Source organism: Botryllus schlosseri, chromosome 9, assembly GCF_051294905.1.
Source record: "Botryllus schlosseri isolate E-star chromosome 9, Bs_hap1, whole genome shotgun sequence".
NCBI classification, from domain to species: Eukaryota; Metazoa; Chordata; class Ascidiacea; order Stolidobranchia; family Styelidae; genus Botryllus; species Botryllus schlosseri.
Window position 1 is genome coordinate 1,228,358 of NC_137244.1, and position 15,647 is coordinate 1,244,004.

The following is a 15,647-nucleotide window of genomic DNA, read 5'->3' on the forward strand; positions in this document are numbered from 1 at the left end:
TGACTGCGCTGTTTGGGATAGCGGTCTTCTTATCCAGCCTCTCTTGTCTTCAATTCAATCATCACTCGATGTAATAAGCGACTGGTGTTCCAGATGGGGGTTTACCATCAGCAAGGCAAAGACCGTAGGCATGCTGTTCACGAAGAAAAGGAAAATTCCTCCACTCATCTTGAAAACTGGTGACCATGAAATTGAATTTGTCGACACCTACAAATATTTGGGTATCACGTTTGACAAATTGCTTAACTATAAGCAACATATCGATACGATTTCCAAAAAGTGCTCCAACAGACTGAATCTAATCAGAGTCGTGACTGGTACCGCATGGGGAGCGAGTAAAAGACCATTGCTGCAACTTTTCAGGGCGCTGATACGCTCACTGATTGACTATGGGTTACCAGCATATTACTTCGCCCCAAAAAAGTATCTGGACAAGTTACGCACCATACGAAATCAAGCTCTCCGCCTCTGCTGTGGAGCAATGCGCAGCACCCCCATTTGTGCACTGGAAGCATCATGTGACGAGCTTCCTCTCCATCTGCGCCACAAACAGCTTAGCCTTAACTATCGCTGCCACCTTAGAGGTTACCAGGCTCACGAACACCCAACATTAGGAGTGCTTGAAGACTCTTGGCAGGGGATATATAGCCTCATGAACCCAAAATTCATTACCTTCAACATCGCCACCAATGTCGAGTCTCTGAATAACCTTGTCTTGGAAAGAAAAAGTCTTCCAAATTTGCCTCCATGGCTGATTCAATCACCTAATATTAATTTAGACCTTGCAAAAATCATTAAAAAAGATATCGCACCTCTGTCGCATAAACCCATAGTCCTGGACTTCATATTCGAACGAGATAGGGATGCCACTGAAATATACACTGACGGCTCCAAATCAGCAGAGGGAGCCGGTTTTGCCTTTACCATCCCGTCGCTGATGATAAACTTTTCCCAGTCGTGTTCCACTCTTAAGTCAATCTTCTCCATAGAAGCACAAGCCATTCTCCACGCTCTAAAATGGATCTGCCAGAATGGCTCATACCAACAAACATATCTGATTCTATCGGACAGTCTGAGCGTGCTATCCGCTATGACCAACCTGCAGGCACCGCAAACGCAGAATGTTATATTTGAATGTGGTCGCTTGCTGAACCAAGTGGTTCAGAAAGGCGCCATTGTTGTCCTGGCCTGGGTACCGGGGCATGCTGATATCGGTGGTAATGAATTAGCTGATAAATTGGCTTGGCAAGCTGCCAGGACCAATATCGAAAATACCCCTTCTCAGACGCTTCCAGACAAAATTAGCCACGCTGAGGCGAAAGCCAAAGTACGGCAATACTGTAGAGCGACCTGGAACGCCGAATATCAACGAAATGAGCGTGGAGGTCACTATCGAAATTTCCATAGATCATTGACTGATGGCCACTTTCCATCGATGCATCGACATAGGCTTTACGAACGAATAATATTTCGGCTTCGTTCAGGCCATTGCCGCCTGAAAGCGCATTTATTTAAAATTTGATGTAGCGACACCGACCTATGCGACCATTGTACAGTACCTGAAACAGTCGAGCATTTTTTGCTGCACTGCAATCGATATGATTTTCATCGGAACTTTTTAATCGACAGGGCGCGCGAGCTCAAAATCACTGCAACACTCGAAAATCTACTGATCATCCCCGAAATGTTATCCCATGTTGCAGAATTTGTTATATCTTGTGGTAGGCTACTTACTTGTAAATCGGTTATTGCCCATATTTTGGTAAATCGCTCATTCTAGTCCGTGACGCACCTGGCCTTACAGGCGAAAAGCGTCACTCATCTTTTCATCAATAATAATAATATTAATAAAAAAAAGTGTAGGCCTACTACATAGCGGGATTCTCCTGAATCCGAGTCCAGCCTAATACCGATTCAAAATAATAACAATCTGAAATCGAGCATATATCAAGAAACGAGAACACATTAAAGCAGTGGTTCTCAAACTCTTTTAGACACGCTCCCCTTTTTGATAGGGAAAAATTTCGTTCCCCCTATCGTTATATAACAAAATGCAACAGAATGCTAGCAATACAAACGGCTAGTTTGATGGCATGGAAGGTTATGGATGTTGATGAGAGAATTCTCAAATATGAAACTGGACTATACACAGAGAAATAACTATGAATTGGAGATGAATGGCGCGCAGCGCAAACATTTTTTTCAGTTGACCGCAGTTTCGTGCCCCCTTCAGATGCTTTCACGCCCCATGGGGGGGGGGGGCAAGTTTGAGAACCACTGCATTCAAGAATGAGTAATCAAACGGAACAGAGACGGTGCGATAAAAGTGCTAAGTATCTAAATTAATTTGTAACAATACGGTGTCAGTAGTACTTGCGTTTGTAATGAAAGATGTCGCGGGCCGCAAAATAAACGTCTGCGGGCCGCGGGTTGAGAACCACTGGTTTAGTGAGTCAGCTTTCCTCGTCTAAACGCGCGAAGCGCCAGAAAATTCCATAATTCATAGCTGAATCGGGCAATATTGTTGGCAATTACATTTATATTGCTATCAATTTTTATCCTCTCTCTGCTCACGTAATCAGATTTACCGGTAGAGCTGAGTGAGGTTTGTTTGAAAAGGCAGGACCCCTCAATAATAAGTAAACATCTCCGGGTGTATTGGTGTAACCGTGGGCGAGAACGAAACAGCACTTCGTCAGCCCCCCCCCCCCAATAAAGCTTGATTCTTTGGCTCCCATACGGTGATAAACCGACCCGCCATCACGTTGTTCGCTTTTGCCACGAAATCAAAGATGTATTGTTTAGTGAGCCAGCGCAAAGCGCAAAATTTTTCGATATTTCATGATAAAATCGGTCAATAAGATCGGGAATCGCATGTATATTGCTATCAATTTGTTGTCCTCTCTGCTCACGTAATCAGATTTACCCGTAGAGCCCGTAGATAATCATTAAACATCTTCGGGTGGGCGGACCCGTTGGTATGACTTCGTTACATGATGTTTTTTCGTGACCTCCTGTCTGCTATATAAAAAATATAGAATCGCCCAAACGTACAAAACTAAAAGATCACACAATTTCAAATTGGTATTTCTTCCCTAGCATATAATTTTTCCCTGCGGGGGGGTATTTGTCTTGCGAGGTTCAGATTGCCAAGACAGGAACATTTAGGCGCCAGTCATTTAGGCGCCTATGAACAATTAAACCTACATGTATTTCGTATATAAAACGAAGTTTTCGGTCAGCAGAAGGGGAGTCTTTTTCGGCCAAGGTATTCTCGCTGCCTATCGTTCTGGCACACTTCTTGCAGTCGCATGTTACATGATCTAAGACTTTATATGTCTTGGTGCGTCGTGGCTATGGCCAACGCCGATATGCCCATTTCTATAAATCGTTTGTATTTTTTCTTGGGGGAAGAGTACCCAACATTCAAGATATTTTGCACCTTGAAATCGCGCAAGGCGCGAAAAAGTTTTGAAAAAGTTGCATAAATTTTCAAAAAATACTCTATAATTTATGCAAATTCACGGAATAATTTTGGGCCCCCTTCGAGCTCGGGCCCCCCCAATTGGGGGGTTTGGGGTGCGGCAGTTACGGCCTTGCGTATTAACGCATATAGCACAATACCATATGCAGACTTTTGCTCAGCGAGCAATACTCACACGTATCTTATAGGTTTTTACTCGCTATCCGATTGGTATTAATGTTGGCAGTGTCTTACTGAAGCCTAGAATTGAATAAATCTTCTCCAAATTATTCCACGTTATATATCTAAGTACGAAAGATTTGCGGAGCTCCTTTCGAGCTTTTCGCTCGCGGTTGGGGCGCTTGAAGTGCGGCAGTTATTACGCTGAGCCCTATATTAATTACCATATTCGTAGGTATAGCCTATTGCCCCGTGTATTTAAAATACCTTTTGTCGCATTTTATCCGCGAAAAACAGACCGGCTATCGTCAAACTACACGCAACTGATACCGGTGCGACGCACCATATCAAACCGAGTCCCGTCGAGTAGACTGTTTCTGCTGTACCATTCAAGGCACCTCCACCTATCCACGTTGCTAAATCAGATCAAATATAGTTTCAAAATCTCATCAATATATCATTGTTAAGTTTTACCAGTCATCGTGCATATTCCTACTCCTAATCCGATGTCTTTTGCTCCGACAATCATGTTTTCTGCAGGCTTTTGACTCTTCCGAGTGCGAGTCATTCTGGCCGCCCATATACCGGCCACCGCGATGATTATATAGAAAAGTATTATTGATATCAGCATTACAACATCCATATTATAGAGTAAAAATTGTTGACTTCGTCTTGGTACTATAGACATAAAAGAATGATAATTATCATCAAAATAGTCCCAATATACTACTAAAACTGACCCATCACACAATGTACGATCACCAATTTATACTCAACGGCAACCTGCAGACTTTTTATCGCTTGGTTATGATTCGTCGTGTGCCACCACAATACGCCTGCATGTCGCAAGTGCAAGTGCAATGACTTGGTAAGTTGTTGGAACACCATTACAGTTTCCGCTTTTCTACCATTCTCTCTTGCATACGTCAATCTTCGGGCTTTTACCACTGATTTGCATGACGTTACAGAGCAATTGCTATTATAATGTCTGCAATACTATTAATATTTTTACCTCATTTCTTTCCTGGTTCTCAGTAAAATAGAAACGACTTTCCGATTCCTAGAAAATCTCTATTGGAATTCCGATTCAGAAACCTCAACGCTACATTTTCAGTTTCCGGACTGATTGCTATTCTCGCTAACTATGACATATATGTGACTGTGATTCGAAGCATGTTCTAAAATCTAAATCATACAAAGATAGAGCTAATCTGTAAGATTTGAATCCGTGTTCAGCATGAAGCCCCTGACTTTATAGTAAGGTTGCCTTACGTCCGGAATTTCTTGGACATGTCCGGAATTTCACCGTAAAAACTGCGTCCGGGATGAAATTCTTACATATGCCTAAATGTCTGGAAATTTGAAGGCTTAAAGTAGGCTCAAATTTATTTCGTGAATCAGCAAACAGTATTATTTTTAAGTAGACTTACGCTATCTGAAATTTTTCTTTGCGCTGCGCGCGCGATTTAGTGCAACGTATTTTGATATTAACACCACGCACCGTCCCCGCAAAAAATGCAATCAAAAATAAATAAAAGTAACCATCATTTATTGAAATAAATCTATTTGTAATCGCAATTATAAGATAACGGTATTTTCCTAGAGTCGGGTAAGGCCATTTCGATGCTTTAGTCCAGGGGCCGGCAACCTCGCATGCAGCGTGCCACTATAGAATGTAAACTTTACATTCTATAGTGCCACAAATACCAAGTGACGTGCGAAACATTTTCATTTTTAGCGTTTCAAGCAAGGCATCCCACCAATCGCTTATCTGCAGCTGGTAACGACATCAGCTACGCCAGTAAGTGTTTCTTACAGTATTGGTCTCGACTGGTATAAAGTTTCGTCGCTACCGCACAACAATCCACAATACTGACAACATCAAAGAAATAAGCCTACTTCTATCGTTTGTACGATTTGGTCGATCCAGTGACTCCTCTGATCGTTACTAATTGAGTCATTATCTTGAAAGTTCCCGCGCAACTAGTTCGTAGCTAACGTATCAAAAGGAAGCGAGCTCTAATGTGCCTACTCTCCTTGATCGTTTTGGACCTTATTTTCCAAGACATATGGCAAAAACTCCAACACAAACATGTGGGCCTGTGGGGTTTTCACCGATTCGACAAACTGGAGCCTACGGGACCTTTGTGTCAGGCTCTCAAAAACGATTTCTGCCAGCAAGCATTTTTCACTCGCGAAAAATAGGCTGTATGATAGGAGTGCAGAACAGATTTTAAGACCTGGCCATCCAAGCACTAGTAGACATCAGGGCTGTGGAGTCGGTAACTTAATTTTACCGCCGACTCCGGCTCCACACAATTTCAGTACACCGACTTCGACTCCAGCTGAGTCATTAAACGTACCGACTCCGACTATTATACCAATTTACTTCGAAAATTATATGCCACAGTGACGGTCAAATGACTATCGTATAATCATTTCACGTATGCAAAGATATGATTAACGGTGGCATGCAAAATTGCTTCATTCTGGCATAGCTCGAAGTATTCACTATGCAATTAACGTAGTGACGTGCGGTCCAATGAGGCAGGTGAGGCACTGCCTCACCTGTCGTCAGGGCGAGTGAAGCAGGGCGAGTGAGGCAAGTGAAAATTGTGAAAACCCTGATGATTATTGATATTTAACATCGATGTTCATAAATAACTAAATTTGAACATTTTTTCACACAACATCATCAGTTTGCATAATTATTATTCAAAAATACAGCGCGAAAGGAGAGTTGAGGCACAGGAGAGGCACGGGCGGGTCGTGCCTCACCTGCGACAAACAATTCATCGTAAATAGCTCGCAATTCATAAAAACCGGTATCAATCAAATGCTATCGTCGCACTGATTCCGAAAATCCAAATATTAACAGTGTCAGACCACCAGAGCCCCCTCAAAATCGCAAAGGAAAGTGACATTCGGCTTTATTACAGACAATGCCATCACAGAGAAACAATGACCAGGTGAGGCACAATCGAATCTGCCTCATGCAATATTCGCTAACAATTGGACAATCGCAGCACAGTGAAACGCGCTATCGATTTCGGATTACAACAATATTCTTGACTGTCTATTGTAGGAAATATATAGTAGCGACGGCCAAAGCGTAATGCGGAGCAAATACATTCCCTTACTTATGTAGCTGTTATTTATTTTCCGTTAAATTGTGGTATGTGATAGCTACTTGCATAGGCTGCATTGTCGTTGCTTCGAATAATTTATACCGGTACTTGAAGAGATAGTAATTTTTATCAGTCTAAACTTGCCCATTCAGCACAATAGCGACCAGTCCTACATGTATCGTATAATGTGGAATTGCAACGGCTATCAGTGTGCAAAGAAAATGCTCTCTATATACCCGCTGCTGTTGTTATTCACATTTAAGATCTCTTTATCAGGTAGGCTACCGTACTTTACGTGAGTGCGTGTTTGTGTGTGAGGGTGGTCCGTGCCTCACCAGCCATATGAACCTCACCGCACGTCACTCAATTAACGTGAAAGAAGCTTTCTAATCGTCCTTACTATTTCATATATTATATAAGTTTATATAACATGGACTGTCTAATTTCCTAATATGTATGAATCATTCAAACCTGACATATATCCAATCCTGTATAATTAAAATGTAGATAAAAAGTGGAAGTGTAGCTCTTGTGTATGAGTCAGCAAGTAATACAGATTTAACTTACTAATTTTCTCATTGCCCTTTATACTGATTACAAGCACACACACTCCTTACTACTAATAGAGATTGGTCATTAATGAAATTTAGGAAGTAGTTAAATAGCACAGCCTATGTCTAGTCTACATGTAGGCTACTTAGTCAAGGATTCAAGGACTAGCAGTCTTTCTCAATCATTTGTTCGACCCAAGCAGCACTACAAATATTTTAAATTTTGTCGCGTGGGAAGCATCGTTTGGTTAAATTGACATCAATTTTACAAAACCATCTGGTGCATTTGCTGTCACAGTATCATGAAAATGGCATTGATTTGTGACAGCTTGGCGAAGATGCATATTGCGATTTTCTTTCTCTATGCAACTGAATTGTAATTTGTGAATAATGTCCAATTTTATCTATATCAGGGGTGACAGACGTTTTCGGCCAAAGGGACACATGAGATTTACAAACCATTGCGCGGGCAACTGGAATGTTGATGATCATGACATTTTTGTTGTATTTTTGTACTTCCTAAATAAAATATCATCACTTTTGTAGTAACGATGTGCGTCGTCCATGTTAGCGAGCACAATGTTGTATTGAACGTGGTTGTTAAACTGTGGTTCTGTTTTATATCGAATCTTAATTCATGCGGTCCGCGGCCGCCACGGAATTTGAAAAGTGGCCTGCGATCCGTTTTAGTAGCTGAAATTATGGTATGCCTTGCCGTCAGAAACCTTGAAATCACAACGAAAATGGTATATTTCATACGACAAAACAACAAACATTAGTTTCAAAGAACCCGCAAATAGCAACACAGCATACTGACGAATGCGGAAAAAGCAATTACGGCTGCACAAAATATATGATGTCGATATACAGTTAAAACGAAAAGGTTGTATCAATAATCAGTGAAGATAAAATTCCTCTCAATGTACCGAGTGATCAGAAAAGGACACACACATTGCGGTTAAGGCCAGGTAAACGAAAATAAAAAAGCAGCTTGCACTATGTACAATTCTAGTAACCATGTATAAGAAAATAGTAGCGACCGTTCTCAATCACCCGTAGCGAGGCTACAGTGAACACTGGATAAAACGTGCAAGAAATAGAAGAACACGAAACAGATGAGTAGTTAGGCAATTAATAATTTCAACAGTAGTGAAGAACTAGAGCATACACATTGTCACTTTGCTCTTTGGCTGTTAGTTAGTTTTTATTACCCCTACATAAGGGTTGTTCAAAAATAACCTTTTCCAAACTTTACTGGCTATTTGAAAAAATTGTCAGGTTAGTGAAACGTATGCTGTACACCAAATTTGGCTCAATTCTAACCTGTAGAAGCGAATCTACTGGACTTCAGGAATTTGCGAAAATCCCTAGTTTTCTACAACATTATCTCGCTTCTACCCCTCGGAATTGGGCCAAATATGCTATAAATCGTTCATTTTAGACAACTTGACCATTTTTTTTCCAGTTTTATAATAACTTAAATTTTTTCAACTCCAATATCTTCGTTTCTACAGGACGGAATTGAGCCAAATTTGTGGTGCAGCATTCGAGCCAACCAACCTATTTTTTCAATTAGCCAGTAAAATCTGTAGAAAAAGTCACTTCTGAACAACCCTACCGTACATAATAGACAGTCACGTATAATTGATTTTCGGTCGACTTGTCAAAATCATGCCTCGCTTCTCCAAATGAGCGTTTCTCAGCGTTTTATACTGCGTACGGCCACCCAGTTTCGGGAAAGACAACAGCCTGGGCCTTCGAGATGGTTGCGGCGCTTGTACCTTGTCAAACAGACGGCCCGTTGATGAGCGATCCACCTCTGACGAACTTGATGGTACGCTGGATGCGTTCAATGATTGCAGGCTTCCCTTCAAGTTTCTCATGTCTATTAACAACCACACAAACGAGGCTCAAAAATAGGTTTGGACACATTTCCTAAGCACACATAATCAGGGCATATCAGGGCTAAAAGTATGGTATAAGGGTAACGAATAGGGCTTTATGTAAGACGCAATTGCCGTGCTCAATCATGATAAAGAAACACGTACATCGTACAAACTACTGGATTTTCACGATGATAAACTAGAACTAGAATTACTCACTTTTCAAAACTCGCAACTAGAATTAACGACGTTTCAAAATAACTAGATTAAATTTCAAAGCAACCTATTCAATTTTATTTCATCAAAATCGGATCGGCTTTCCACACAACCATCAGTATATGTTTAAACTGGTGCATCGACCCACAAAACCCACCCCTGGCTACGTCACTGTTAGTGGTGACGACTCTGAGTTAGCAATGGCTAAGAACATCTCACAACGGAACACCGGTCTCACGATTCACGACGACACGTGTTTTCTAGTTGTTTGACAACTAAATTTTATCAATTGCGGAACTAGAACTACCCAAAAAACCAGTAGTTAGTTGACTATCAAGTAACTAAATAGGTAATTTGTACAAGTCTGATGATCAGAATATATATATATTGGATTTTAAAGTTGAAAGGAATGGATTATATTCACAGCACAATGATATTCCTCCTTTTCAGCAATCCAATCCAACCAGAGAAACTAGAGTGATACCAGCTTTGTTGCAAGGTCAATGACAGAAAATAGCGCACACACGATTGACAACATCACAGCTGTCTCTACCACCAAGAAAATGCACATGCAATCTCGAACACACCCTATCATCAGAACAAAGGGATATAATTTCAACATACTTGTCATAATCGATTGCATATTCCAGGATAGAAAAAAGATGAACAAAGCGAGCAAAATCAGTTATACACACACGCACACAGTCGTTCACCAGCGTCAACGTAATAACCTGTCGAGATTAACCAAAAAATTAGATGATAAAATACCAGGGAAGATTGCCAAGCACACCATCACATCACTCCATTCTATAGATAACCCTTGATATGATACTACATGATATGGTCAAGGCTTAGCAAGCCAATGAGACGTTCCTTACAAGCTGAGTATCAGATTGAAAATACCATTCAAACATAATCTCAAATAGAGAGAACCCATAAAAAGATGAATTCCCTAGCAGTTTTACAAACATCAAACTAGGAAGAGTAAATCACTGCAACAACTTTATTTAAAGACTTGTATAGGACACTTGATTTAACACGACACACGATATAAATGCTACGTTAAGCACGCTGATGTGTCACTGCAAAGCACATTATTTAGAATTAAGGTGATCTGGTTCACTCAAAATGAACAAGGACTATGAGATACTGATACACCTTTGCATACAAAAGGATTTCACTTCACAAAAGCAACAAGTCAGATACTCAGCTGAGTTACGAACGCCCAATAGACTGTGACCAAATCTGGAATATGGCCCATAAAACATGAGGTGACCGACTAAATGAATGTTAATCATGACTCTACCGAGCAAATGCAGTACAAAATGACACCACCTAGTTACCGCCACCAACATCATTCACTGATGATGTTAAATGAACAAGGCCGCGCGCAATGGTTTCACAACTCGAATCCGAACCAAGTATCAATTATTATGTTTCCAGCCCAGTAACGAGAGTGGACGTTTCAAACACCAAAATAATACGCCCTCGCAACTAAGAGCGAATTTAATCACTCAAGAACAACGAACATACAACGAAAGACTTCAAACTTTCATGAAACAAGATTTCTGCATGATAGTCATCGAGTTGCTGTAATATCTCTGAAGCGCTACGTTATAGTTACTCCCAACAACTTGGACGCGAAACACACTCATTAGGACATTACAGGAGAACGGATGATTGGGAAAATTCAAAATTGACATTTGAGTGACCACAAATACGGTAACGCCAATTCAGCAACACATACAGATCAATATGGTATTTTTACGATCATTCCCATTTCATCGGACTTTGTGACAATGCTGTAGCATTACCATGAGACTGCACAAACAAAACATATCCACTAACGTGCATACTGTATAGTTTTGTACCAGAGTACCTGTTTCGTATACCGTGATGCGACTAATCGGGGTTTCAAGGATTCCATGTTGGGAACAAAGTATCAAGTACAAGAGTACCGAAATTCTCGTTGTTAATGACAAGAGAAGCGTATCACTTCAGTACTAGAAAAATCATCTCTCATTATCCGACTCGAACCATTGTGCAAAGCCTTAGCATTCACACACCCTGCACCGCGCAGTCAAAGAAAGCCAACACCACGCATGCACGATAAACGAACGTTAATTACCGGCGTATTTGTGAGACATCACCACGAGCATGTAGACTGCGAGTTTGGCAGATGGGGGGAGCTCCCGTCATTATCACTACCTACAAAGAAAAGAGAGCCGAGCTACGGTGATATGCATCGCTACACGGATCACAAATGCAATGGCGGAGAGGTGATTCCCTGAAACTCACAAGACAAACCGTCACCAGATCACAGGAAATTCCTTTGGACCAAAGCCCCTTGACAGAGCTGGACAACCAGAAAAATTTCAACTTTTCCAAAGTAGCTTAGAGTTAGAATTGAAGCTATTAGTTTTTTTTTCAAATGAAACTAGATTTAGAATGACAACTGCACAGTTTATTCAAATTTAGATTGTAATCGGAATTATAGCTACACAAGTTTTTAGAAAGTAGATTATAATTATAATTACTGAATTCGTGAAAAGTTCGACGTCGACTCAAGTTCAGTTGATTCTCATAAGCATGGGAATAGCGAATGACTTTACGCCAGGCTTGGCTCATTTCGTATGACACAGTTCTCCAGCAGCATTTTCAGGAAAACTAAAATTCACATTAGAATTCAAATGAGAGCAAAGAAACATTTGACAAATTAGATTACAATCAGATTTGTGAAAAGTTTCTATGCCTTCACTTTATTGCAAATCTAATTTCTGCTACAGGAGAACTACATCGTGCACAATGAGCCAAGCTCAGAGTGCAGACATTTGCCATTCTCTTGCTGATCAGAATGAACTCTGCTTTCATAGGAAATGAACTTGATTGCTGATGCATATCTTTCTAATTAGTTATGGAATTCAATGTTTTTGCCAAATTGGTTGCTCTAATTCAAATCTGATTTGGGAAGAAACTGCGTCGCTATCATTCTCATTCTAATTTAATTTGAAAAAGCTGTAAATATCCTAGTTGCCCAAATGCGTCTTAGCGTGGACGGTCGAGAATGCGGTAAAGATGACCGAAAAAACACAGTCCTATAATGTGATCAACTGTGATCGGGAAGGGACAGAAACGAAAAGTGAAAGGAGCTAATCGAGCCGCGGTTGAGCTATAAACTACACCGATTACTACATAAAGCTGAGAAAAAGTAACCAGCGTTGCTACTCAAGTTGAATGCTGTGAATTTCTGCTCAATTACATGTAGCAATCTCCAAGACAAGTCGGAAGGTTCCGAGTCACGAGTCAATCTCAATTTTACAGGTTTGACTAGGGTCAAGTCGATTCATTTTCAATTATTTCCAGTTATTGGAGTATAAAATTTAGCATCTTAAATCAAAAAATAGTATTTACAGTCAGAAATTCCACCATTTACCTATTCTACTCCAATAAGCTTGCTTCTATGGGCTGGAATTGAACCTCATTCGATGTGCAACATTTTATTTAGACACGGAACACTTTCATACGGCAGACAATAAAATTCGAATTTTTTTCACCCAAAGCATTTTAGGCAACCCAACATCATCACATAGCTCGTAAAATTTGAAAAAAAGTTTTATTCGAGCAATTCCATTGTCCGGTCATTGCACCTGATAAGAAACACATTACTTCAATTTAGTTTGCAAAAGATACTATTCTATTCCTTGGTCTTAGAAATAGCCGAAAATTTTTTCATGTCATCAGTGTAGTTCAAGCTCAACCGCTTGATCCAACAAGATCACTACAGACACAAGACAGCTATTCGAGTGACATGTCGCTAAATAAAAAAACGATCACGTCTACCAAGCTATATAGTCACTACGCTGTTTTGACGTACATGCAAGGCCTCCGAGCGACGCGAGCTGACCTGTAAAGGCATAGAAAATAACCGACATCATTAGTGCTTGGCAGGGCAGGGCAGAGTGGAGTGCCTGAGTGAATCTGAGTCGAGCATTGGAGGATTACTCATTATCAAGTCTCAAGAACATGAATGGCGAGAAAACGTTAAACATGTACCTTTTATGCGCCCACCAAGAATATAATGCCCGCTCTACATCACATCAAAGACTATTTCACATTTTTCAACCAGACCTATTTCAATGCACTTTGGAAAATGCTGTGGGTTGATCACGACTTCACAAATGTGTTAGTTGCACTAACGTGCGCAACAAACATAGTTGTACAAAATAACCCTTTTTTAAGATTTTTGTGGCTATTACCTAAAATTGTTAGGTTGGCTAAAAAACCGTTGAACACCAAATTTAGCTCGATTCCAACGAGTAGAAGTGAAGGCATTAGAGTTTGAAAATTTTGAATTATTATAAAAAAATTTAATTTTTATTCAATTTTCAATGGCAACCCCGTGAAGTTGGTGAGTTGTCTACAAAAATGATGCAAAACAAATTTGACTCGTTTCCAGCACGTAGAAGTGAATCTATTCTAGTTTTTGTATTAGTCTACACCCACAGCAAATACTATTTTTTCAAATCCAAGACTTTCAACTCCAACAACTTCACTTCTACCAGTTGGAATTGAGCCAAATTTGCTGCGTATCGTTTTAATAGACTACTGAAAACTTCTATTCGGTAGACAGTGAAATTCTAAAAAAAAGTTTATTTTTTGATAATAAATTCCAAATTTTCCAAAACTCTGACAGCTTCACTTCTTCGGAGTCAAATTTGGTCTCCAACACTTTTTGAGCCAACCTAACAATTTCAACTAATAGCCGTGAAAATCCAGGAAATTTTTTTTTTTAATCGACAACCCTAGCGCATGTTTCGTATGATGCATTATTACCAATCGAGGTTTCAAGGTTAACACAGTTTCAATTGGTAACAAAACCAAATGATTGTTGATAAGTTACCTCTACTGACAAGGAGCGTGTAAATTCAGTACTCTAAAAACTCATCTCTCCCTACTCGACTCAGATTGGAATAGTCAATCATGGTGCTCAGCCCTCGTGCTCGGCGGTTGCATGAGGTTGCGAGCTGGCTTCGGTCCATTCTCGCGCATCTGCATGCAACATGACAGCGGAATGGAGACCCATTCCTTTTCACCTCGTTACACTGTGAGACAGCTTTGATATTGGTACGGTGGCTATGGCATACTCTTGCCTACAGCCCAGCTGAGTTATCCATTTTATCATGTCACAACATGGTAGTCATGTGTGATGGTTGCAACATCATTTGAATATCGGCTGAATATATTATGGTTATAGGTGAAGGTGTTAGTTACTGGTTTTATTGGCATCGGACCAAAAATCAGTCGGGCTCTAGTTTTACCGAATTCCTGAAGCAACTTACAATATAAAAAATGCTTTCATGTTGACATACTCTGGCTCCATGGAAAGCATGGTGACGGTTACCAATGCACACTAGGGTTGTTCAAAAAACAACTATGTTCCAAATTCTACTAGCTACTTGACAAAATTTTTTGGTGACCTAAAAAAACTTGCACACCAAATTTGGCTCAATTCCATATAAGAAGGAAGTTGCGGATTCATTGATGAAAAATTTTTGAATTAAAAAAAATAGTATTCACTAAGGGAAATTCTTTCATTGTTCATCATAGAATTCGTCACTGTCAATAGGCCTACGATTTATTGAAATCAAAAACTTTATACTGCGATATCTTTGTTTCTACTCGTCGAAATTGAGCATAATTTTCCATACATCGTTTTAAAAGACAACGTAACAATTTATTGGGTTGCCATTAAAAGTTAAATTAACTCCAGAAAAAAACTGTAATAGCTTCGCTTTTACTGGTAGGAATTGAGCCAAATTTGGCGTTAAGCATACTTTAGGCAACCTAACAATTTTAACAAGTAACCGGTAATATTTGAAGAAAAAAGTTTTTTCAAACAACCCTAATGTTCACTTCTCGCTAACCCAATTGAGAATCCTTCCAATTACCAACTAGCATTACATGTCTCGCTACCGACTCCAGAACCCCACCAAGACACGGCGTACTTACCAACATCGGGCACGGTGCCGTCGCCTTTTCTCAGCACGAGTCGAGCTATCGAGCCCCCTTGCTTGATGCAAGCGATGGCGTCCGAATGGAGCATGTTCGTCGTGTCGTGTCCGTTGATTTGCAGGAAAATATCTCCCACCTGAACACACACGGGGAAAGGATCGATGAAGTTTTATTAGCACCAAGATTCAATGTACTTTCAATACCTAATGCATTT

At 40.3% G+C, this 15,647-nt stretch overlaps 1 protein-coding gene across 5 annotated transcripts in view; it reads right to left on the reverse strand.

Moving 5' to 3' along the window:
• LOC145446991 (membrane-associated guanylate kinase, WW and PDZ domain-containing protein 2-like) overlaps nucleotides 1-15,647 on the reverse strand; it is a 102,924-nt gene that overhangs the window by 58,107 nt on the left and 29,170 nt on the right. For 2 of the 5 annotated variants that reach the window (XM_080325404.1, XM_080325407.1), the window contains 3 exons: nucleotides 15,431-15,569; nucleotides 13,296-13,325; nucleotides 8,933-9,207 (listed from right to left, as the gene is read on the reverse strand). In XM_080325404.1, coding sequence (XP_080181530.1) covers nucleotides 8,957-9,207; nucleotides 13,296-13,325; nucleotides 15,431-15,569 — 420 coding nt within the window. In that variant the 3' untranslated portion in view covers nucleotides 8,933-8,956. Of the gene's footprint in view, nucleotides 1-8,054; nucleotides 9,208-11,549; nucleotides 11,630-13,295; nucleotides 13,326-15,430; nucleotides 15,570-15,647 lie in introns of those variants that run through there. The other 3 variants (XM_080325408.1, XM_080325405.1, XM_080325409.1) reach the window with 3 other exon arrangements.